The sequence below is a fragment of the Cibotium barometz genome, chromosome 6 (genome assembly GCF_041138505.1).
Source record: "Cibotium barometz isolate CiBa-2024 chromosome 6, ASM4113850v1, whole genome shotgun sequence".
In the NCBI taxonomy this organism is placed as follows: Eukaryota; Viridiplantae; Streptophyta; class Polypodiopsida; order Cyatheales; family Cibotiaceae; genus Cibotium; species Cibotium barometz.
Genome location: NC_141051.1, coordinates 51,692,129 through 51,718,705, shown reverse-complemented (window position 1 = coordinate 51,718,705; position 26,577 = coordinate 51,692,129). Strand labels below are relative to the sequence as shown.

The following is a 26,577-nucleotide window of genomic DNA, read 5'->3' as shown; positions in this document are numbered from 1 at the left end:
CACATGGGCCCACACAATCTGTCTGCAAGCATCCCGAGCCTCAGTGGCTGGCTCCGCTGAAAGCAGGTCTCTATAGAACCCAGTGGCTATGGCTTTGATCTCCTCAGGCTCAGTAGCTACCGATCCGTCCGGCCTCCCAAGCTAGCGGACTCCTGCTCGAGCATGGCGGGGCCCAGTAATCTCAAAAAACTCCCCAGTCACTCTATCACCAAGCTGCGTCCACTAAGAGGCCTGGCGGCGAAGTAAAACTCATGTCTCTGCTCCTCTGCCTCTCTAACCTCCTGGCGTGCCTGGCTCAGCTGGGATGCCACCCACTCACATGTAGGCTGCTGCTCCTGAAGGCGCTGAAGCGAAGCAAGGCTACGTCTCAGTCGGCGCTCCCTCTCGCGGGCCTCTCTTTGCCGTGTCAAGGCTGCAGCATGCAAAAAGGAGCTAAGCTCGATGAGTCCCTGGGCACACTGGCCTGCTGCATCCTGGTCAGAGCTCTGACTATCATGCCATATCCTCTCAATGTCCTCAGCGAGACTAGGATCTGTAAGTACCCTCTCTGGGATCCTCAACTGCATGCTGGTCTCCCGTGTCCTCTCCTCAAGAGTCAAAATAACTGGCGCATGGTCTGAAAAAGAGGTGCCAGCAAGAATGCCAACGGAGCCCCCTCGCACCCCTAACCTGTCGCCCACATAAAAGCAATCAATCCGTGATAGATTAGTCCCTCCCTGCCGGCGATCCGACCGAGAGAAACTAAGACTGTCCTGAGAGCGGGAGAAGGCCTCATGCTGCCATGCATCAGTGATCCTCAGTGTCATGCAAAATCGCTCCCAAGCTGCAAGCTCCGTACCATGCACTGTAACATGACTGCCTCCTACCCTATCGGCCGGGTCCTCAAGCACGTTGAAGTCTCCCCCGACACACCAATGTGCGGCCTCTGGCAATGCATCCGTAACCTGGGTCCAGAACTCTACTCTGGCTCTAGCATGGTTGGGCGCATAGACATTGAGCACGCCAAAGAGCTAATCATGCGTCCTCAGAATGACATACTGTGCTCTACCAGGCACAATGATCCCGCGATCCACAATGGCCTGCCGCCATACATCCGCAATGACCATACATACGCCTCCCTGCCCACCCAAAGGGCCAAATCCTGCAGACCAAAAGGTGTCCCATCTACCAGGCATCACCGAACCATATCTCCGAATCCTGCTCTCACCCAAATGGTGCTCCTGCATCAACAAAATATCAATACTGCCCCCGACCAGGCATCTCTGAAGCTCCTGCCTCAAGCAACCACGATATCGTATATAATGTGCACCGCCAAGGCCCTGTACATTCCATGAGATGATCCTCATGGATGACCTGCTGAGGTGGATGCTCTCTCAGCCGTACGGCGGGCCTTCGCAAGCGGCTTGGATGGAGAATAGTCCCCATCCGAGCGGCTGCAAATCTGCCCACCCGGTGTACTGCAAGAATCCCGAATCAGGCGCCAATGGCTGTGTCCCATGGCGACTGCCTCCCGCTCAGACAGAGCACCCTCGTGTATACATACATATCCAGGGTCGCGTGCTAAGTCTGCCACAATGCAAACGACCAAATGACGAATCCCTGAGGCGTCCACACTCCCGGGATCAATGAAAAAATGAGCCAACTCCCATAGTCGGCCAATCACATCTGTCACCTCCAGATCGCTCACATGATGAGAAAACTCAACTGCCTGAGTCTTCAAGGTGCTAAGAGCGAGCTCCAATGTCCACTCCCGGTCGCAAGGGCCACAGAGAGGGAATGAGAAGGCCACCGCTGAATCAAGTGCCTCCTCCCCGCGAGCCGGAGGTATCACTACATGAACTCGGATGGGTGTTGGCTCATGGGGGCCCTCTGCTCCAAAAAGCCGTGTGAAGGAGTAATCAAAAGCCTCCGAACGCTGTCTAGTGTCGAGACGGCTCAACCGACTGCGGATAGAGGATATCCATGAAGCCCGAATCGGCATGGTAAGTCTCCTCTGCGGTGCTCGAGCAAGGTCGGTGCTCAGAGCCCTCCGGACTGCAGGTGAACGCCTGGGGACTGCCAGGGCCTCCCGAGGAGCTGAGGCGAGCGGGGGGGGGAGGAGGGGGGGGAGAGGGGGGTGGGGAAGGAGCCGCTGCCGAAACCGGAGCGGGGACGGGAGGAGGCGAAGGAGGAAGCGAGGCGGGAGGGGGGGATGGAAGAGGGGGGGTGGGGGCGAAGGAGGGGGTGCTGGCATCTCCTGGTCCTCAGTCGGCGCTGGGGTCTCCTCCTGGAGGGGAGCAAAGCTGTTCCTCACGGGAACCCAGTGATGCTGAGTCTGTGGCTGCTGCTGCATCGGTCTTTGGGCATGCCGCTGGGGCTGTCTCCCTCGACGGCGCCCCTGTCCAGGCTGCCACTCCGAGGTCTCTGTGGGCTGAGCAGGTGTCCCGGAGGCTGCCTGCCGAGCCGCATCTGTGGGCGGGCCCTCAGGGGCCTGCCTGCTGCGGTGCTAGTCGGGATCTCCTGTGAGGGCAGGCCTTGGCCAGGTGGCCGACCTGTCTGCAAATAAAGCACTGGTTCGAGAGCCCCGAGAACTCCACTCTCTGATCAATCCATCCCCCCCCTATCCTAGGTAGCTGAATGACCTTCGGAAGGGAGATGTCTGGAACCAAGACTCTGACCGAAGGTAGCCCAGCTGCTCTAGCCACCACTGAGGCTGCAGTGGGGCCAGTCTCGAGCACCGCGCCCACCAGTGTTCCTAGCCTCGACAGGAGCGGAAGGTACTCGCGGCGGAGTCCAGGGAAGCAAACAGTAACATGGAAAAGGCGCTCTCCCTGCTCGGCCGCTGCGGGGTCAAAGCCATGCTGCCAAGGTCTGAAGAATGCCCGAGCTCCCCTGATGTCAAGGGGACTCATGGCAAGGACCTAGGCCACGCTCTGGGCAGTCTCGAACTCGATCTGGTAGTGTCCACGGCCCAGAAGCTGTACGTCCAGGATCTTGCCCACGTCTGCAAGAAGGCGGGCCTGAAGAAGATTCCGGATCTCCCCTCTGCTGGGGCGAGTGCCGACTATACGGCAGATGGTGGAATGTGCCTGGAGGCGTTCCACCTCTGCGGCGAGGCTCGCTTCCTCTTCTGGCGAAAGAGAGCCTGATGGGGGTATCCTCTCAGGGGCGGTCGAGGGGGGCTGCAGAAGAGTCCCTCTGAGGTGGGGCGGGAGGAGCCTCTATCAGAGTCTGAAGCTGTGGCGAAGGCAGAGCGAATGCGATACCTGCAAGAACCGAGCTGCACGCGAGGGGCGGAGAGGGAAGGCGGAGGGATAAAAAAGAGAAAACCCCCAGGGGGCGGAAAATCCAGCAAGAAGGGGAGGAAGGGGGGGGGGGCAGCGCGAAAGGAAGAGGCAGGGGGCGAGAGAGAGGGTTGGCGGAGGAGGGGGGACGGGGCGCTGACTAGGGGAGGGGGCGCGATGACGAGCTGAAGGGGGCGGGCGCTTCAGCGTGAGAGAGGGCGAGAAGGCGAGGCGAGGGGGGGGGGGGGGCGATGGCGTGAAGAAGGGGGGGGGCGCCTAAGCGATGGGGTGAAGAAGGGGGGGCGCCTACGCGGGGGGGGACAGGGCGCGAAGGAGGGAAGGCGAGGGGCAAGCAAGCAGCGCGAGCAGGGTGAAGGCGGGAGCTTCAGCGAGCGGTGAGAGACTTCGGAGCCGCCTCCTGTTACTGTCTCAAAAATAGATATGTACCTTTTAAGTTGGAGGTCGATTTTGAGGCCTTTCCCTTCATCTTTTGGAAAAAAAGAGACTGGAATCGAAATCAGAGCGGTTGAAACCCCCCCAAGTATTTTTTTTTACTTTTTTTTTTAAAAAATTATTTTTTTTTAGGTGACGTGGCGACTCGCCCATGCCATCTCAGCAACTGTCTCTTCAGTTGCACATGCAAATTCGTTTTAGAACTTGAGTTATAAGCATCTCTTTCTATTTTCCAAAGAGGGAAAGAGAACTAACTCTTTCTATTTGTTGACAAAGGAAAGTTTCCCATGCAAAACTAAACATGTGTGTAAAAGTTTCTGTAACATGCGGAAGCTTCGGAGAAGATCGGTAACTTCAATGCTCAGAAATCAGCACACTTTTCACAACGGAATTAACGCACAAAACTAAATGAAGATGTGCAGAAAATAGAGAGAGAGAGAGAGAGAGAGGGGGGGGGGGGGGGAGAGATGGAGAGGACACAGTATTGGGTCCCAAATACCCTCTGTAGCATCCCCACCACGGATGGTGTATTTGCTTTATTAGAATGATGTGAATCTGAAAAGAAACTACAGAAATCTTGACCTTTCTTGGCTGAGAAATCTCTGCCCTTGACCTGCAGTCCTTCACCCCTTTGCTTTAGCAACTCCTTGGCTTGTCTAGCCCTTGTTTGCCTTGGCTCTTGGTGAAATATGTAATAAAACAATGGGATTGTGGCTCATCTATTTATACTACTCCAGGATGAGCAGGATGAGCAGTCGGCCAGCATTAATCCAGGCGGCCAGTTTTAATTATGTCCCACGACTGAATATTAGCATTAAATGCTAGAAAAATTCAATAAAAGCTGCACTTTTCTTCCCTTGTTGGCTAGGCTTTATGCACATGATTCCTTAGGGGCTGGGGCATAGTCTTTAGGCTGTTTGGGGACTGGGCAGCCTGTATGGGCTGCCCCATACTTGCCCTTACAGCCATAACCAGGCTGTACAGCCTGTATGCTTCCCCTAGTCTGCCCCTAGGGCTGTCCTACAGCCCTCCATGACTGGTGGGTTCAGCCAGGGCCTTCCTGGCCCTCATGGGGGTGGTTTCACACCATCCCCATGCCCACACTAAGACTTGGGGTAGCCCTATGGGCTGACCCCTTGTTCTAAAAGCAAACCCTAACTAACTACACAGTGATCTGGCATCCAGTACCATACCAGATACACAGAATCACTAACATCATTCCAGAGGGAGACTCACAGCACGGACTGGCACCGTTTCATGTGCACGACAGTGCACACCTGACCTTGGACTCCTGTGCAGGACAATGCACACCTAACCTTGGACGACTGAGATGGATCCCTGGCTGACTTGTCCCGGACTAGACTCACATGGGACCAGTTTTCCATCCCAAGTCCTGCACCTTCTATACAGATATGTCTACGTGGCATCCAAGTGCGGGATGCACGTGACAGTTTCCCATGCAAACTAAAACATGTGTAAAAGTTTCCCATGCAACCTAACATGTGTAATCTTTTTCTATTTTGAACTAAGAAAGCTTTTTAGAAAGGAATTCACCTATAAAAGGAGGTGATTCCCTTCATTTTGGAAGAGGAGAGTTCATGTAAACTTGTGCATTTTTGAGAGCAGGAAGGCAAGAAGACTAGCTTCTTCTCTACCAAGTGTAGAGAACCATTTTTCAAGAGAGAAGGCTATCATGTGAAGACGGAGGTGCCACTCAACAAGAGGCTTTGAAGAGTTGAAGAAGAGCTTGCTGATTTTCTTCATCAAAGGACTTCACTCTTGTGAGCATCCTTGCCACAAGAGAAGATAACCGGTTGTGTGACCCATTGGTAGGCCATTAGGGTGGCACACAGACGGGTGAGTTTCTCCAACACTTGTGTGTGTGTGGTAGGCCACCACATACAAACTAGGAGATTCCAAAGGCTTTGTTTTCTATCTTGTTTGATGGCGGTACCATGCTGATTCAAATCAGCCCATATACTTGTAAAATTCTGGAGGAATAATTCATATTCCTGTGAAGAGGCCCGGTCGTTCCGGGTCTATACTGTGTCGTCTCTCTCTCTCACACACATTTATTCTTCCATCTATTTGGCTCAAGTATTGTTGGCTGAAAATTCATAAGTTTTACTTCAATTTTCAGCCATGGTTAAAAGTGGATTAATGTGATTTAGCAGTGATAAGCTTGTTACGATTACCTGTGGTGTGCAATTGAGGAAAATGAAAGAACGGACTCTGGCATTGACACGATCCAATAACTGTGCATGTGTCTCACGTTCCTTCCGAATAGAGGGTAACTCCCCTTCCTCTAACTCCAGCCGTGGAACCCCAACAACAATGAAATCAACAAGGTCGTAAGACTCCAAAATAGATTCCATCATTACCTTCCATATGCCGTAGTCGTTCCCGTCCAATTGACGGTCCACTAGGAACGTGGGGAGTGTCAGGATCTTCACGTGCTTTTCAGCCATCTCAAGTAAATCTGCCATTGCGGGGGTGTAACTAAAAAGGGAGGATGGGTGGCAAAAAATGAAGAACTAAACCTGCAAGTGGCTGTCCAACAACAAGGCCCGCCTTTCGCTTGCTTCTCCTCTTCCCATACGGCCCAAAACAGTCCTCCAATTAGCAACACAAACATGCCCCCTCTTGCTCACATAGTTCCCAAGATCTTCCAAGAGCCTAGAGCTCTAATACCATGTCAGAATATGCAATGGAGATGAAGACAAGATCTGAAAACACTAGAGCAAGTGCGCAGCAAAAAAAATGCAGAGAAGAGAGAGAGAGAGAGAGAGAGAGAGAAGCATATAACTCTACTATATACACAAGAAAATCCTGGATACAAAGATGAGATGAGTGGGGGGCAAGGGGCCATTATATATGGCCCCATGCTGCTGGTCGGCCAGCATATAGACAGCCGACAACCAGCAAAAAGCCCACGACAGTTTTCCCTCCAGTCGGCCAGCAATATACAGTCGGCCATCAGCAGATCATGTCGGCCAACACATAGGGGAAAGTCGAGGCAGCCAGTGACCAGTCGGCCAGCATCTGGTACAACCGACAGGTCCAATACAGCCTCTGTTAGAAGTCATCTCCTGTCCAGTTTTATACACCAGTGCCTTTGTTGTGGGTGTGCCCGCCCTTATGAGGTGTTTTATCATTTTTCCCCACTCTCCGCATTTTTCCCTTATTTTTCCCCACTCTCCGCATTTTTATGTTAGAAGTCATCTCCCGTCCAGTTTTATACACCAGTGCCTTTGTTGTGGGTGTGCCCGCCCTTATGAGGTGTTTTATCATTTTTCCCCACTCTCCACATTTTTTCCTTATTTTTCCCATTTTTTCTGTGGCTTGGGAGGCAGCCCTGAGTTGGCAGGAGGATCCATTTGCTGGCCGACTACATCAGATGTGTGTACTGGAGCTGGCCAACTGTACTTGATGCAGTCGTGGACCCTCAGTGCTGGCCAACTGGCTGCATGGTGCTGGCCGACTGATGATGTAGTCGTGGAGCCTTTTTCAGCAGGCCGACTGCTCATGTGGGGGCATATATATAGGCCCCCAGCCCCCATACCACTTGTGTATCATGCCGGGATCTTCTTGTGTATATCAGAGCAGAGTTACACGCCTACATCTCTCTCTCTCTTGTGCTGTATTTTTTCTGCATGCGTTTTTGCTCTCGTGTCCCAGACTGGTCATCATCTCCGCTGCATATTCTGGCATGGTATCAGAGCCTAGGCTCTAGATAGTTCTTGGGATTTGTGTGAGCAAGAGGGGGACTGTTGTGTGGCTGATTGGTGGACTGTTTTGGACTGTTCGGGAAGAGGAAAAGCAAGAGGACGGCGGGCTGATTTGCTGGACAGCCACTTGCAGGTATTAGTTCTTCTTTGTTCCCACCCACCCACCCTTTTCAGAGGACATCCCCGCAATGGCAGATCTGTTTGAGATGGCCGAGAGACATGTGAAGATCCCGACACTCCCCACGATCCCGGTGGACCGTCAGTTGGACGGGAGCAACTACGGCATATGGAAGGTTATGATGGAATCTGTTCTGGAGTCTTACGACCTCGCAGATTTCGTCGTCGTTGGTGTTCCACGGCCGGAAGTTGAGGAAGGGGAGTTACCGTCGATCCGAAAGGACCGGGAGGCTCAGACACAGATGTGGGATCGTGTCAACGCCAGGGTTCGTTCGTTTATCTTTCTCAACTGCACACCGCAGGTAATCAATCATGTAAAACATATGACGCTGGCCAGAGGTATATGGCAGCATTTGGCCTCACTTTACAACAGGGTATCACCCATGAAGAGGATTTCCTTGGAAGTACAGATGCGGGTTATGAGCCCTGCAAAGTCGTCGACGATGCGGGAGCATATTAACGAGCTGCAGGCTCTTCAGCAAGAAGTTCTTCAGGCTGGGACGGAGATATCGTCAGAGGACATGGCCATGGCCATCACGTTGTTGTCACATTTGCCCTCTTCGTACTCAGCATTTTACTCGTCTTTGATTACCAGTGGCAGGCTCAGCACCATCACGTGGGAGGAGCTTGTGCCTATGGTCCTGGACCAGGAGGAACAATTCACGAACCCTCCTCAGGGTGGAGGTTCGGAGGCCTTAACTGGCCAACGGTCGAAAGGCCGTAACTCGGGCAAAGGGAAGGCTTCATCGGAGAAGTCTTCTGAGAAGAAGTCCGACGCTGACCGCGAGAAACTGAAGGCAGAGAGGACCTGTAATGATTGTGGCGAGAAAGGCCACTATTGGAGGCAGTGTCCCAAGCGAAAGACCGAGAAGGGTGAAGATTCCTCAAGAGCAATCATGAAGACTCCGGCTTTTGTGCACCTGGAGGTGGTGGACACTGATGTTTCATTTTCTTCAGGCAGGGAGGAGATTGGAGGACTCTCCGCAACAACGGATACTCCAGAGTGGATTCTCGATAGTGGTGCTTCCAGGCACATGACTCCTTCCCGTTCCGGTTCACAGGATCTCTGCAGGCTTTCTGGTCATTTTCTTACTGGGGATACGTCCACTATCCCAGTTCATAGTGAGGGCAGGCTGGAGATAGTTCCCGATGGCAGAGGGGGGAAGCATTCCTCCCAGGTGTTGTATGTTCCGGCACTTGGTTTTCATCTGTTATCAGTGCATCAGGTTTGCAAGACTGGCGTACGGGTGGAGTTTGATGAGCATTTTGTTGCTCTCCGGGACAAAGTAACAGGCCAAGTGGTTTGGGAAGGTGGAGTGGAGAATGGAGTTTACAAGCTTTCAGCACTCTCTCTCCCAGGTCCTCAGGTTTGTGATGAGTGGCAGTCTGGTAATGGCCACTTAAGTGTGGATACGCTGCAGGTACAGGCTTTCCGAGACCAGATGGTGGATAGCTTACCAGTAGATGGCAGCAGTTGGCAAGAACTTTCCAGTACTGATGTTGGTGGTTCTTGTGTTCGTGAGTCAGAGGAAACTGAACAGGTCACTTATGCTCTGATGTCTCGTCGTGTTCGGGACAAAGAACCTCCAGTAGATGAGGATGTTCTTTCCACGGGGACCTTTCGGAAAGCCAGGCAAGTGACAGCTGATTACTTGCAGAAGGAGGTGGTTTCTCCAGGCTTTGTGGTTCCGGATTCAGAGGGGGTGGTTGACAGGTTTCAGAAGGCCTTGCGTGGTCTTCATAAGGTTTCCAGGACTTGTTTTTGCACCGTAACAGGTGTTGATCCTAGTGAGCAGTGTGATGCCTTTTTGACTCAGAAGCTGTATGGTTCATTGATCTGGTTGATGGACACCGGATTGGACGGGAGCTTCCTGATGAGGCGGTTGAGCTCATGGTTGCAGATGACTCTTTGGGAGGCAGGATTGTGTTTCCTGTGGTTTCTGCGGCATGCGAAGGATCATGGACTCTTGTTGAATGGAGTCCGACTCCACGGTTGGAGTGACTCAGTTTGGGGAGGAGATCCGCACACGAGGAGATCTACTTCAGGCCCAGGAGCAGGTTTATGGAGCAATAAGAAGCAGTCATCTTTTGCCTTGTCGAGCACAGAGACAGAGTCCCGGGCTGCTTGTTATGCTGCTTGTGAGGTGGTGAGGATGCAGAGGTTGCATTGCAGGTTTGGGCTTCCACTGGAGGAAGCCATGGTCATCCAGAGGCACTTTGTTCATGAACAGATCGTTGCTGATGACATCTTGCTAGAGTTCTGTTCGACGGAGGACAGTACGGTGGACCTCTTCACGAAGTCGCTCTCTCAGGATTTGCTCAGGCGGCACCCCAGCTCCCAGTGGTTGGTTTCACAGCCAGGAGCTGAGAGGGGGTGTTAGAAGTCATCTCCTGTCCAGTTTTATACACCAGGGCCTTTGTTGTGGGTGTGCCCGCCCTTATGAGGTGTTTTATCATTTTTCCCCACTCTCCGCATTTTTTCCTTATTTTTCCCATTTTTTCTGGGGCTTGGGAGGCAGCCCTGAGTTGGCAGGAGGATCCATTTGCTGGCCGACTACATCAGATGTGTGTACTGGAGCTGGCCGACTGTACTTGATGCAGTCGTGGACCCTCAATGCTGGCCGACTGGCTGCATGGTGCTAGCCGACTCATGATGCAGTCGTGGAGCCTTTTTCAGCAGGCCGACTGCTAATGTGGGGGCATATATTAGGCCCCCAGCACCCATACCACTTGTGTATCATACCGGGATCTTCTTGTGTATATCAAAGCAGAGTTACACGCCTACATCTCTCTCTCTTGTGCTGTATTTTTTTTGCATGCGTTTTTGCTCGTGTCCCAGATCTGGTCATCATCTCCGCTGCGTATTCTGACAGCCTCCCACACATGGAAAAATAGGGAAAAATATGGAGAGTGGGGAAAAATGAGAAAACCCCTAAGTCGGGCGGGCACACCCACAATAGAGGCCTGGTGTAAATATACAGACACGAGATGACTACTAACAATGACATGCCATAGATGTTGATGCTAATGATGATGCTGTTGATGCTAATGATGATGATGATGATGATGAAGATGAAGATGATGCTACTGATGGTGACCTACATGCTATCCTAACTACTGGATTAGTCAAGGATTAAGACTGTTCATGCCGAAGATTAGCCACGGCACGAGCGTGCATGTGACATTCCCTCCTACTAAAATTGATGATGGGGTGGACACTATGTCATCCTTCCTCCTTGGACTACTGGCCTGAAACTTCTACTTCTAACTTCAGCTGATATTTTTATCTGAACACCTTCACTCTTGATCTCTACTTCCAAGTCTTGCTTAAGAACTAAGCATCTATTCAATTGTTGTCCCCATGCCTTCTTTTCCCTTACCCTTAACACAGCAGTTGGTCACCTGCCAAAACTGATCATGCCTGTTGCTAGGCCTTTGGAACTGATCGGAGAGCTTAATGGCGTACTGGTTTTGCGTACATACCCTTAGGGAATGCTTCCTCTAGCTTCACCTGCTGCAGACCACTCCATACCCTACTACATTCTTCTACTAGAATTATGCACCTTCCTTGGGACTATGCTTTGTGGGCTGAACCTAAATGCTCTGATACGAATATTGCATGCACAGAGGCCTTGTTGTACTAATCCACAGCCCTAAGCTTGATTAAGAACAAGATGCTAAATAAACATGATTAAGATAGAGGAGAGAGAAGAATAGAGAGATTGGTGTCAAGGTTTTTCTTATATTTAATATTGTACAAAAAGGTTACTAATGAATGTACATGGCTTGGGCCCTTGGTCAGCCCCAAAGGGGTTGACCTCTAGCCCTACATATGCTCTACTAATGAATGAACTGCTTAACTACTGAATGAACTTGATGAATGAATGATTTTTTACTTGGGGTATTTATATACGCTTGGAAGAGGTGGTCGGTCAGCCCTGAAGGCAGTCGCCCTGCTGCTGACATGGTATTGAGGAAAATTCCCATAAATCTCCACTTAAATACCCTGCTGTCCAGCCATGTTGCCCTTTCCTTCTGGCGCTTGGCTGCCAGCTGGTTGGGCCCTTCTATTGGCTGCCCAACAACAGCTTGATGGCAGCCGACAGGGTCCCACCTCCCTTGATGATGACGATTGTGATTCTGATGATGATGATGATGTGGCTGCTGATGATGAGGATGATGCCATAGATGATGATGTTGTTTATGCTGTTGATGATGACGATGTTGATGAAGATGATGCTACTGATGGTGACCTACATGCTGTCCTAATTGCTAGATTAGTGTCACATGCACTCTACACTGTAGTGCATGGTGACAAGATGGCTCATCATCATCAGTGCAACATTGTCCAGTATTAGAACCCTTTAGGATGATAATTGTCGTGCACCGTGACCCCATTGTAATCCTCGGTCCAGGATAAGTCAAGCACGAGCTACATAGGTCATTCCTCAACCATAGTGAGTCAGTCAGTCAGTCAAGTCCCTTAACCCACTTGAAGAGATTCATTCATGCATATAGATGTCATAGAAGCCTTAGAGTTTGCATCAAGACATGTGTGCATTTATGCATAGCATTCATCCCATATGCATGTAGGCCATCTAGACCATTGCAAAAGCATCAGAACTTTATCTGGTATTTTTCCCACATTTTTTAGCATTTATTCAGCATTTTTCCATATTATTATCACCTTTATGCATTTCTTGGCAGGACATGAAGCAGTCGGCCAGTTTCAGCCAGCCTACTTGCTTATGTTGTGCATATAAATAGTTCAGCATTGCACCATTCATTCCATCATATCATAAATCAGCCATCAACGTTGGAGCCTTCAACACAAGGAGCATAAGCGATTGAAGCATTCATCACCTCAGCCCTCAGTGTTTCATCCTTCAACATCTAGGAGCATCAATGCATGTGTATTCAGCCTTCATAAACCTAAACACATCAGCATACAGCATTCAGCCATCAGAATACCTTGCGTTTTCTGCATAAAAGTAGTTTTCAGCATACATATCTTCATCGTTTTGCTACACCACTTTGGTGAAGGTAAAACTGAGCATTCATATTCATTTTAACATTCATTCACAGCCTAGAAACAGTCCCAATCAGTCCCTACCTCAACCTCAGATTTGCAACCCTCCCTCATTCCATTGGGAAGAGTGCATGGGCTTGAGATTGGTCATCATTGGTACTTCTACAGCCGTGTATAGTTCAGCCCGACTCTTGGTCCTCCGAGATCTTGTGTTTGGTTTATCGTCAGTCCAAAGTCAGTCTCTTCAAAGTAATAAAGCAAATACTCTTCCGGTAATGGGATAGGGGGGCCTTCAGTGGGTAATTCGGGACCCCTACGGTGTACAGTTTATCTCTCTCTTTAAATCTCTTAAAGTTTGAAGTCATAAAAGTGGATTGCTAAAGTCGCGAAACTCAAGATACAGAAGGCGGTGTGAGACTTGTGTGACAGGATCCTTAATTACGAATACTTCCGCTGCATGTTACATTGGTATCAGATTCAGCTTGTCCACACACACCACATCCTAGCGTGAGGGCATCCTTGGATGGTCAGATTGCATTCCGGCACAACCACTGACTTCAGCATCATGTCTACATAGGAGAGTACACATCAGCTGGAAGACGTCTCCCCCGAAGGAGACCTTGCTCTTCCGACTACCACAGATACCATAGCTCTACTCAGGGCTCAGAACCAGCTTCATATGGAGCGTCTCCAACTTTTGGAGACAAAAGCAGCACGGCCTCCTCCTCCTCCAGCAACCCCCGACTACATCTCTCTCTTCTTTCAAATGGAACAACAAAGGAGAGAAGACGAGGCTCGACGAAGAGAAGAAAAAGCTAAAGCTAAAGCAAGAAAGCAACAAGAAAAAGCAGATCGACGGGACTATGGGGAAGCCCCACGCATGGTCGAAGAAGACCGACGTGAGGCTGAACTCGCCGCTTGGGAGCACCAACGAGAGCTCGATCGAGAACGTATGTTACTCGAGCACCAAAGAGAAAAGGAGGCCATGCATCTGAGATATTAGCACCTCTCCTCAGTTTCCCCAACCATAGATGCCACCAGCCAGCAGCCCGCGACATCGACTACCGTCGTTCGAACTCAACCAAATTTAAGTAAGTATGATGGTAAGCGTGATCATTTAGCAGTTAATCAATTCATTCATCAATTTACTGCTCATTTTCCTTTAGCTAGGATTACAGATCCTCAGGATAGAGTCCACGAAGCGGCTCCCCACCTTACGGGTGAGGCAGTCACTTGGTGGCAGCATTCGTCTAGTCTTCATATAGACCAGACCACAGGTGTCACAGCTTTTAGCTGGGATACATTTGTCCATGACCTAAAGACCAGATTTCTCCCTCCCCAGTATAGGACCAGCTTAGCAGATGAGTTCTATGGACTCAAACAGAACGGGTCACCAGTGCTTCAGTTTTCCGAAAAGGTTATAGAATCCAATACCTATGACCGGGCTTTGACTCTGGCTCAAAATGAAGAAATAAAGATGAACGGAGGCAAGCCTAAGTAGTCGTCACAGCCCAGTACCAAACCCCAGCAGCAACAATCTGCTGCGCAACCAGGGAAAGGTAATGCATCTTCTAAAGATGCTAAGAAGGACGATAGTAATAGCTCTAGTTCAAGGGGTAAGAAAGATAAGGAATCCAAGCCTAAGAAAATCCCTGAGGAAAAGGCTAAAGCAGGCATCACTGGAGATTATCTTCCTCCAAAGGAGCAAAGGAAATACCAGTCAGAAAAAAACAGATGCTTTTTCTGTCATACCATCGAGCATGGTAAGAAGGATTGCCACAAATGGCAAGCGGAGCAAGCCTCCAAAGCTCCTTCTGCCACAGCATCTCTTGCTCCTCCAGCCCTGCCTACTACCACAAATGCAGTTCAGCTTTTACCTTCTATGCATCCTATGCCATCCGTGGTATTTAATGCTAAGGAGAAGGGTGAGAGCGATGCTGCACAAAAAAGGCTCATCCGAGCTTATGGCTCTAGCCAGGGCCAACAGTTTGTAATCCTATTCGACGTGGGCAATTCTGAGAACGCCATCTCTCCCCAGTTGGCTAACAAGATGAGCTGCACATTAATGCCATATCATTTGGATGTGGACGGGTTCACACCTGGTCTCCGCACCCACATATCTCAGAAGGCACAGCAGTTTGCCTTTGAAGTTCAAAAGGCCTCATTCCAACGAGATTTCATTGTCTCGCTTCTTCTGGGGTGTGACATGATCTTAGGAATCAAGTTGTTTCATCAATATGAGCCTATTCCCGATTGGAGACAGGACACTTTTACTATCTGTAAAGGTTTTCGTGAGCCCGTCATGATTCGTGGAGATAGAAGCACTCTTGGCATCCCATTGATTTCGCACCTCTAGGCCCGTCATGATTCGTGGAGATAGAAGCACTCTTGGCATCCCATTGATTTCGCACCTCTAGGCCCGACGAGCTATCCGCAAGGAAGCGGAAGGGGCAGACAGCCTCTACCTCATTGGTAGCAACTATCTCATCTTCAATCCCACAATTAGCAGACCTCTTGTCTAGACATTAGGACATTATGCTTAGGGACGGTCTCCCGCCCAGTCTCCCTCCATCACGTCCTAAGGACCATCATATTGATTTGGTCCCTAGATCAAAACCTCCTAGTAGGTTTCCCTATCGTCTTTCCAAGACTTTAGAGAGTGAACTAGAAAGACAGTTATCTGAGCTCCTCCGAGCCGGATTGTCCAAAAGAAGGACAAGTCTGCATGCCTTTGTGTAGACTACAGGGCATTGAATAAACTCACCATTAAGAGTAAGTTTCCTATGACAAGGATTGAGTACATTTTGGAGCGTTTAGACGGTGCAAAATTTTTGACTAAGATCGACCTCAAGAGTGGTTACCATCAGGTCCTTATTTTCGAAGCTGACATTCCAAAAACAGCTTTCCAGACATAGCGTGGTCACTACGAGTTCGTAGTCATGCCTTTTGGGCTTACCAATGCACCTGCAACCTACAATAAAATGATGTCCACGATTTTCATAGTCCTCATTGGTAAGTGTGTCTTCATCTTTCTTGATGACATACTTGTATTCTCAGCCACTGTGGAGCAGCATGAGAAAGATATGGAGAAAGTCTTGCAACTTTTGCGAGATAATAGGCTATACATAAAAGCCAAAAAGTCTATCTTCAGCGTTAAAGAGGTTCAATACTTGGGCTATATCATCGGTTCCGATGAAATACAATTGGACCCCTCAAAGGTTCAAGAGATCTTGGATTGGGACATCCCTCAGACCGCCCAAGAGATCCATTCTTTCGTAGGTCTCTGTCAAGCCTACAGCACTCATGTTCACCAGTTTTCCAACCTTGCAGCACCTCTCACCGACTTGCTCAAGGAGGTGAAGACTCGAAGACAAAAAGTCTCAGTCACACGCAAGGCGCTTGATGCATTCCGTGCACTCCAGAAAGCTGCCTCAGAAGCGCTTGTTTTGAAGTTAGCATCTTGGGATGAACCTTTTGAGGTCATTACTGATGCAAGCAATGTAGCCATAGGTGTAGTTCTCCAACAGGACAATAGACCCATAGCCTACTACAGTAGAAAGTTGGATGTCGCCGAAAAGAATCATTCATTTTATGACAAAGAGCTTTTGGGTGTGATCACAGCGCTCAAACATTGGAAGCGTTTCCTTTATGGACAAGTCTTCACAGTCAAAACAGACCACCAAGCACTTAAGTGGCTTCAAACCATGCCAAGTGCCCAGTGGAGTGCTCAGCAAGCCAGATAGAGTCGGCTCTTCCAACAATTTGGAGGAATGATCGAGTACATCCCTAGTAAGCATAACCCAATCGCAGATGCTCTTAGTCGAAAGGCCAGCATCCAGGCAGTGCACGAGTCTACCATTCTCGAAATCACGGGGAAAGACTTAGATAGCATGATAGACCAGTATGTCAACTCCCCTAAGTTTGGTACTCGTAACTCAATACAATTTGGCCCTCACCTCTACGCGTGGCCATTGTTCAATGCAGAATGGTTGGTTGTTCTTCAAGAACCGTCTCGGTGTCATTCGGGAAAAGCGAGCAGCTCTTCTGCATGATGCCCATGACTCCTTAGTTGGAGGACATAGAGGTATCAACAGTACCCTCCAGAATTCAGAACAGTCCTTTTATTGGCCAAAAATGAGGCATGATGTATATTCACATGTTCAAGCCTGTAAGATTTGTCAAAAAGTTAAGGTTCCACATACAAAGAAGACGGGGTTACTTCAACCTTTACCTATCCCCCACGGACCTTTTATCGACATTTCTATGAACTTTGTAGGGCCTCCACCAGCATCCACCGGATCCTGTAACACTTAGTGTTTTACCATTGTGGATCACTTCAGTAAGTTCTCCATACTCATCCTATGCAAGCATACGGCCACAGCTAAGGACGTAGCCTGTCTTTTTCTCAAACATTGGTACCGCATGTGTGGTTTGCCTAGCACCATTACCTCAAACAGAGATTCCAAGTTTACCTCACATTTTTGGAGGGCAGTATTTGAAAACTTTGGAACCAAGTTACAGTTGTCTAGAACATTCCATCCACAGACAGACGGCCAAACAGAAATCTATAACCAGTTAGCCTTTGATGTTCTCAAGTCATATTGTCATGACTAGCAGTCCAAATGGGAACATTATCTTCCATTGGTCCAAGCCATCTTGAACGATACTCATTCATCCAGTGTCGGACGGACTCCATACGAAACAGCCTTTGGTCGTCGTTTCTCTTCTCTTTTGACGAGATTGGTGTCTCCGTCTCTTGAGGCTAACAAAACGATGAAAACATTTTCCGAAATCATTGAGTCAGACCGCTTGACCAAAGCACAGGAAGCTTATAGCAGACAGGCAAATAATTCTAGACGAGATATCCACTTCAAGGAAGGGGATTGGGTCTATCTCCGCATCATGAAATAGAGATTGAAACAAGTAGGCAAACGTTGTCCCAAGCTTTCTTTCCGTAGTTTTGGACCTTTTCCAATAGTTAAAAAGATTAGTGATGTCTCCATGAAGTTGAAGTTGCCTATCAGTTGGAAGATGCATGATGTTTTCCGTGTTTCTTAGCTAAAACCATATATTGGACCAAAAGTGTTTGATGTTTCAGTTGAACAGCAGCTAGACGTGGTAGACAAATCAGAAGTCATTTCGCCTGAGCATATCCTTCTTCATTGTTGAAATTTGAAAGCATGGTTCCAGTCAGAGACTCCGTCAGTTCTATATGAAGTTTCAAGATCGAGGTACCCACGAAGCAGTTTGTCTAGACGAAGAGTTCTTTCAAGAGTACCCCCAGTTGTTGGCGGACTACTTGGAAGCCATGAACCCGCGCCAAGCTAAGCAGGAGGGAATGTCACATGCCCTCTGCACTATAGTGCATGGTGACAAGATGGCTCATCATCATCAGTGCAACATTGTACAGTATTAGCATCCTTTAGGATAATAATTGTCGTACGTCGTGACCCATTGTAATCCTTAGTCAAGGATAAGTCAGGCACGAGCTACGCAGGTGTCATTCCTCAGCCATAGTGAGTCAGTCAATCAGTCAAGTCCCTTAACCCACTTGAAGATATTCATTCATGCATATAGATGTCATAAAAGCCTTAGAATTTGCATCAGGACATGTGTGCATTTATGCATAGCATTCACCCCATATGGATGTAGGCCATCTAGACCATTGCAAAAGCCTCAGAACTTTATCTTGTATTTTTCCCACATTTTTTAGTATTTATTCAGCATTTTTCCATATTATTATCACCTTTATGCATTTATTGGCAGGACGACGCAGTCGGCCAGTTTCAGCCAGCCAACTTGCTCATGTTGTGCATATAAATAGTTCAGCATTGCACCATTCATTCCGTCATATCATAAATCAGCCATCAACGTTGGAGCCTTCAGCACAAGGAGCATAAGCGATTGAAGCATTCATCACCTCAGCCCTCAGTGTTTCATCCTTCAACATCTATTAGCATCAACGCATGTGTATTCAGCCTTCATCAACCTAAACACATCAGCATACAGCATTCAGCCGGCAGCATACCTTGCGTTTTCTGCATAGGAGCAGTTTTCAGCATACCTATCTTCATTGTTTTGCTCAGCACTTTGGTGAAGGTAAAACTGAGCATTCATATTCATTTCAACATTCATTCACAGCCTAGAAACAGTCCCAATCAGTCCCTACCTCAGCCTCAGATTTGCAGCCCTCCCTCATTCCATTGGGAAGAGTGCATAGGCTTGAGATTGGTCATCATTGGTACTTCTACAGCCGTGTATAGTTCAGCCTGACTCTTGGTCCTCCGAGATCTTGCATTTGGCTTATCGTCAGTCCAAAGTCAGTCTCTTCAAAGTAATAAAGCAAATACTATTCCAGTAACGGGATAGGGGGCCCTTCAGTGGGTAATTCGGGACCCCATATGGTGTACAATTTATCTCTCTCTTTAAATCTCTTAAAGTTTGAAGTCATAAAAGTGGATTGCTAAACTCGCAAAACTCAAGATACAGAAGGCGGTGTGAGACTTGTGTGACAGGATCCTTAATTACGAATACTTCCACTGCATGTTACAATTAGTCAAGGATTAAGATTGTTCATGCCAAAGATTAGCCATGGCACGGGCACGCATGTGACATTCTCTCCTAGTAAACTTGATGACGGGGTGGACACTCTGTCATCCTTCCTCCTTGGACTACTGACCTTAAACTTCTGCTTCTAACTTTAACTAATATTTTTGTCTGAACACCTTCACTCCTCATCTCCACTTCCAAGTCTTGTTGAAGAACTGAGCATCTGTTCAACTGTTGTCCCCATGCCTTCTTTTCCCTTACCCTTAACACAGCAGGTCACCTGCCGGAACTGATCATGCATGTTGCTAGGCCTTTGGAACTAATATGAGAGCTTCATGATGTACTAGTTCTGCGTACATACCCTCAAGGAATGCTTCCTCTAACTTCGCTTGTTTTGCAGACCACTCCATCTGCTACCCTGTCGCATTCTTCTACTGGAACTATGCACCTTCCTTGGGACTATGCTTAGCAAGGTGGTACCAAACGTTATGTACTCTACGGATCCGTACGTACTATACATTGTTTGGTGCGGAAAAAAATTTTAACGTACGTAAAAATACGTACCATTGGTAAAAATACATACGGAAGGTTGAGGTCATACGGCCTCCAGAGTCCAAACGCAAGACGCAGGCACGCCGCACAGAAGGCACAAAGTTTAGAACAAAACACAACAAAACGGCGAAACGTTTATCGCAGGAGAACCCCCCCCCCCCCCAAAAAAAAAAACGTACGGATTGATCCGTACGTACGGATCCCCGTATGGTACGGATTGGATCCGTACGTATGTTTTGATCCTACCTTGATGCTTAGTGGGCTGAGCCTGAATGCTCTGATACCAATGTTGCATGTGTCAGGGTTTTTCTTGTATTTAATATTGTACAAAAAGGTTACTAATGAATGTACATGGCTTGGGCCCTTGGTTAGCCCCAAAGGGGTTGACGTCTGGCCCTACATATGCTCTACTGATGATTGAACTGCTTAACTGCTGAATGAACTTGATGAATGAATGATTTATGACTTGGGGTATTTATATATGCTCGGAGGAGCTGGTCGACCAGTCCTAAAGGCAGTCGGCCTGCTGCTGGACATGGTACTGAGGAAAAATCCCATATATCTGCACTTAAATACCCTGCTATCCAGCCATGTGCCCATTCCTGGCTGCCGGCTGGTTGGGCCCTTCTGCTGGCTGCCGACAGCAGCCTGATGGCAGCCCACAGGGTCCCACCTCCCTTGATGATGATAATGGTGATTCTGGTGATGATGTGGATGATGCTGTTGATGCTCATGATCAGTAATAGGGAGTTCACGGTTAGACAAACGAACTTTCACCATCAAACCATTGGTGGGAGAAGACGTGATATTGCCCATCCAATTTTTTTGACAAGTATGCACGGTTGATCAAGTAACAGTTTATTTTTGTCTGAACACCTTCACTCCTCATCTCCACTTCCAAGTCTTGTTGAAGAACTGAGCATCTGTTCAACTGTTGTCCCCATGCCTTCTTTTCCCTTACCCTTAACACAGCAGGTCACCTGCCGGAACTGATCATGCATGTTGCTAGGCCTTTGGAACTAATATGAGAGCTTCATGATGTACTAGTTCTACGTACATACCCTCAAGGAATGCTTCCTCTAACTTCGCTTGTTTTGCAGACCACTCCATCTGCTACCCTGTCGCATTCTTCTACTGGAACTATGCACCTTCCTTGGGACTATGCTTAGCAAGGTGGTACCAAACGTTATGTACTCTACGGATCCGTACGTACTATACATTGTTTGGTGCGGAAAAAAATTTTAACGTACGTAAAAATACGTACCATTGGTAAAAATACATACGGAAGGTTGAGGTCATACGGCCTCCAGAGTCCAAACGCAAGACGCAGGCACGCCGCACAGAAGGCACAAAGTTTAGAACAAAACACAACAAAACGGCGAAACGTTTATCGCAGGAGAACCCCCCCCCCCCCCCCCCCAAAAAAAAAAACGTACGGATTGATCCGTACGTACGGATCCCCGTATGGTACGGATTGGATCCGTACGTATGTTTTGATCCTACCTTGATGCTTAGTGGGCTGAGCCTGAATGCTCTGATACCAATGTTGCATGTGTCAGGGTTTTTCTTGTATTTAATATTGTACAAAAAGGTTACTAATGAATGTACATGGCTTGGGCCCTTGGTTAGCCCCAAAGGGGTTGACGTCTGGCCCTACATATGCTCTACTGATGATTGAACTGCTTAACTGCTGAATGAACTTGATGAATGAATGATTTATGACTTGGGGTATTTATATATGCTCGGAGGAGCTGGTCGACCAGTCCTAAAGGCAGTCGGCCTGCTGCTGGACATGGTACTGAGGAAAAATCCCATATATCTGCACTTAAATACCCTGCTATCCAGCCATGTGCCCATTCCTGGCTGCCGGCTGGTTGGGCCCTTCTGCTGGCTGCCGACAGCAGCCTGATGGCAGCCCACAGGGTCCCACCTCCCTTGATGATGATAATGGTGATTCTGGTGATGATGTGGATGATGCTGTTGATGCTCATGATCAGTAATAGGGAGTTCACGGTTAGACAAACGAACTTTCACCATCAAACCATTGGTGGGAGAAGACGTGATATTGCCCATCCAATTTTTTTGACAAGTATGCACGGTTGATCAAGTAACAGTTTCAAACACAACAAAATGTTCTAGAGGAGGTGGGAATTCAATGTGATCCTAGAATAGCATATCCTCAGGTTTCAACAGTTCGCATAATCTTTTTTTATCAGAATTTGCATCTGAGTTTACCACCATCCAGACTGGAAGACCATACAATTGAAATCGTACCAAGTGCTCAACCTCTCAAGAGCAAAATGATTAGACAAGCAATTGGAATAACTATTACAGTGGGTTTACTCAAACCAGTCATTCTTTCTTTGCTGTTCTGATTAGACAGCTCTACCGTGTTATGTGTAGATTACAAGGCACTCAATAACTTAGCTGTGAAGCAAAGCTTCTAATGCTAAGGATTCAATACATTTTTTAAACACCTTGATGTAGCCAAAACTTCTCAAGAGGGGAGACCATCAGATCCGGATTCACAAAACAGCAAAGCACCGGCATCCTTCAACAAGATGATGATCAGTCTTTGAGCCTCCTATGGTGAGTGGGTCTTTGTATTTTTGGATAACAATTTATTTTCTCACGCACTTCAAAGGGGCTTGAGTGGCATTAAGAGCAGGTGTTGGAGCTCTGAAAGAGAATCAGGTGTACATCAACAAAAAGAAATCCAATTTTCAGTCTCATATTTGGGATATGTGATTGAATGGGATCGCCCTGGATCCAACAGAAATCAAGAACCTTGTGGACTGGCCAATTACCCAGGATGCTCAAGATCTTCATTGACAAGCCAACCAACAATAGAGGGGAAGGCCTTTCACGAGCATAGCTGATGGTGTTGACACCATTTCTGAAGATACTGCAAGCTCTCTAGCATGTGCCATGCCTACTGGGCATTGTAGAGGGTAGTCTAGGTGAAATGCATGGCATCGTGAGTGGCTGTTCAGGTGGGGATACAATATGGTAGAACCTGCATTTGGGGTTGGGACTAAGAGCAGGATTGTATGTACGAATGCCATTTGGATTTCTGTGCCAAATGGCTAAGAGAGCTCGGTAGTATCATGATTGATACCCTACATACAAGTTCATAATGAAGGATCTGAGTGCAAGGTGCAATCTGTCTGGCCCTTTACACGTAATAAGAGATTTGGTGCCATCTTATGGTACAATGTGGAAACTGTTCTGCATATACAAGTACTGTCTCACAGAAGGGACTAGAATTATGAGCAATGGACATGTAAGATTGTTTTGCAGAATTCGTGGCTGCCTGGATGACCTCTACTTCCACTGAGGTCATCTTGCGGCCATAAAATTTTTGTAAGAGTGATAGGACTACTAGTAAGTTAGTAACTGTAACACGTTAACAGAAAAAACCCATAAGTACTTATCAATTTTGGTGTCTGCTTGCATTTTGAGTGGTGCAGATTCATGTGGCGTTACTGATTAATGCTCAAAATCTAGATTTGAGGTCTTAACTCGGTTAGTCAAGAAATTAGAAGTTTTAACTAGCTAATCAAGAGATTAGATGTACAAAGACAGGAAATTTCACTCGTACTCCAGATGGAATTGCAACGAAAACCCTACCCTGAGAGCTACATACCTGCCAATCAACAGCAGAATCGCGAGACATATCCGATCACACTATTCAGCCTTGCAACCTGTCTCTGCCGATCGCCCTGGATCAGAAAACTCCATATGAACAGCTACCAGGGTATGAAGACATACACGCAGTTAAATGATTTGAACTCTCTGATATCCTTGATCTGAGCCTACGGCAAGCTCAAATGCAACTGGAAAAGCTCAGAAATGAGATGTGCAGAGAAGGATCCTTGGCCTGCTAATTTGCCGAAGCGATAGAGTCGAGGAGTCTTACATTGATTTAATAGAATTTGTGAGCCCTTGGTGTAATGTGCATTTAGTATGTAATAATTATTTACTGGGTGAGCTAAAGTATGCTACATGGAGTTTTATCAATAAAGCTTATGTCAAATTGGATGGAGGTTTTCACACGGATTAATTTACGAGGGTTCACATCAAATTTACATAAAAGGGCGTCATCAAAGAAAAAAATGCTCTCAAAAAAAGAGGGGTTCCATAAACCCTATATAAAGATTAGGTCAAATTTGTGTAGCTTTACAATGGGGTTAATTATGAGGATTTAATTAAAGGGGTTCATGTGATTGTATTTTCACTTAGTTCATGAAAAGTGTTATGCTCTTCAAGTGGATGAAAGTGGTATTTTGGGTGAGTTAAGCTATTGTGTTTTTACAATTAAATATGTTATGCTCTTCGAGAGCGAGTGAATGTAAGTTGTGTTTATTTTTTGGGTGAGTAAGTTGTGCTTTTTTTAATGATTTGAGTAATGATCTCAACTATGTTTTGCTCTTGTAAGAGGGAAATCATCTTATTTTATATGTTACACATGCCATACTTACCTCTATTTCTATTTAATAACAATGAATGAGAAACTAGCAACATTCATGGGCTTGTAAACCTTGTTTAATTATTTACCTATATTAATAAGTGGGAAGTAGTGGAATTGATGTTGTGTGACCTTTATAGCTTCTCGATTTAATGCTAATAGATAAGGACTTGTTTGGGATGTTTTCTATGTGTGTATATGCATTGACAAGTTTGCAATTTGCATTTTTCACGACCATGTGGGAATTTAGAGAAAGTCATTTAAGCTTGAGTACTCATTTAAAAACTAATGACAATGAATAATATGTGTAAAGATGTGCTTACAAATGTTGAGCATCAAATAATGTTATTTATGGGATGGAGGTGAGTAATTTTAGCATTAGCCTTGTTCCGGATATCAAAGTTATTTATGGGATGGAGGTGAGTAATTTTAGCATTAGCCTTGTCCTGGATATCAAAGGGAAAGATAAATACATGTATCTATACTATGATAGTGTATATGCATGCATTTGTTTTGTAAGAACACAAAATAACACCTAGCACATGCATTCAAGTTAATATGTGTTATTAAGGTAATTAGATTTAAATTGTTTATGCTTCAAAAAATGAACCAAGTGCACTAATACATGGTAGTAAGATGATCACTCAATAATCAAACCATTATTTCTACAAAAAACCACTTTTTGTTGCTAAAATGGAAAGTTGGAATTGAATCGGTCAAATTGATTTCTATCTACGAGAGGAGATAGTTTGGTCATAGTCACAAGCTTGAATGCACCATGTCAACTAGATATAACATTACAAAAATGGGTACTTCACAGTGGCTCTTTCAACTAAAGCTATATGTAATGATGGAACACTCTATGAAACTGAATGCATCTTTTCTTCACACATTTGAAGAATCGCAAAGGAACTAACCATTACAAGAAACCATTCATTATCCATTTTGTACTTTTATGTGTTTGAGTGTATATTTCAACAAAGTTAAAGAGCATGCATGCAATACATGCATAACACAAATAAGAATATCCATACATCAAGCAACACTTTGTAATGCCTTACATAGAGCTCTCTTTTTTTTATGTGAGAGTGGGTACCGGAAGTAGACGCCATTGTGACATATTTGAACCCAATATCTCCTCCTTAGGAGTCTTCTTAGGAAGCATGGGTGCTACTGAGAAGGAAACATTTATGAACTCAAGTTTAAAAGTGTTTCTTTGTCTTAAAGGAGCATGTCTTTGGGTGTAATGTTACTTAGCGATTCATAATATGTGCACTAAGTGTTGGGCCTTTGATGCATTATGCTCGACAAAGGCAAGGTAAGCTCTAGTCTTGAACAAGAAGTCTTTCCATAGGAGATGGAAGTACATAAAAACTAACTCACAAATATAGAGATAAAGGAGGACAAAGGGGCCAAAGCCTAGCACTTCTCACCTTATTCTTTTAAACCATTGGGTAGCATTAAGGTAGAGAGCCATGGAAACCAGATGAAGCCACCCATAGAGAGATCCAATGCACATAATGTTTTTGTTACAGCCTCTAGATATCTACCGATCGTTCTATCACCCTCTAAAAAGAGAGAGGGGTTTTAGAGCGAGGGGTAAGTTAACGGCACCGACGGGGGGGTATGGGCAGGGTTTGAGAGAGGTGGGTTGGGTGGTTGTGAGAGGTGGGTAAGGCATTGGGGGGGGAATAAAGAGCGAATAGGGAGAGTTTAATTTTATGTACCTACTTATGCAAATAAAATGAAAGAAGGAAGGAAGGAGATAACTCGTTAGCATGGAGTTGGGAACACGGGACATTGTTTACATGGAGTCCAATACATGGGTGAAGGTCACCATGGAAGCTTTCATGAGCAAGGCTTGATTAATATTGAGTAAAGATGATAAAAGTGATTATTTACAACTTGGCCTTATAATTGACTTATATATATACCTTTGGCCCCTTTTCACACCTATTAATACCTTGGCCTCCACATTGGCCATGCCTAAGGCTATAGTCCATTAGCACTTTATTACAAACCATCCCCACCCACCATAGGTTTTGTCCTTGAAACCTTATAACATTTAGGCTTCCATATGGGTTGGGTATCCACATAAAAGTGCTCATATCCATGTCAACCAAGTATGTGGAAAAGAATGACTCATGTGAGAACATTCCTAAATGATCCATGGCTGTAAATTGCTTCCAATGGCTAAAAACTGCATCTTTAGCATGCAAAACAGCCCTAAATTTCTTCTCCATGATGGTACCTCCTTTATCAACACTTCCAAATGCAAGCACCATGTTCTCCAAGTAGTATGAATCTCTCTAATAGTGATTTACAGGAAATTCCAGCAAGCAAAACCATTGTTATGCC

At 46.7% G+C, this 26,577-nt stretch overlaps 1 protein-coding gene across 4 annotated transcripts in view; it reads right to left on the bottom strand.

Annotated features, from left to right (window-relative positions):
* The window catches only part of SEC8 (subunit of exocyst complex 8), a 144,213-nt gene extending 120,474 nt beyond the window's left edge, over nt 1-23,739 (bottom strand). For 3 of the 4 annotated variants that reach the window (XM_086799696.1, XM_086799697.1, XM_086799698.1), the window contains exon 1: nt 23,398-23,735. In XM_086799696.1, the coding sequence (XP_086655822.1) occupies nt 23,398-23,427 (30 nt within the window). In that variant the 5' untranslated portion in view covers nt 23,428-23,735. Of the gene's footprint in view, nt 1-23,397 lie in introns of all 4 variants that reach the window. The other variant, XM_086799695.1, reaches the window with a different exon arrangement.
* Nucleotides 23,740-26,577: the final 2,838 nt, after the last annotated feature.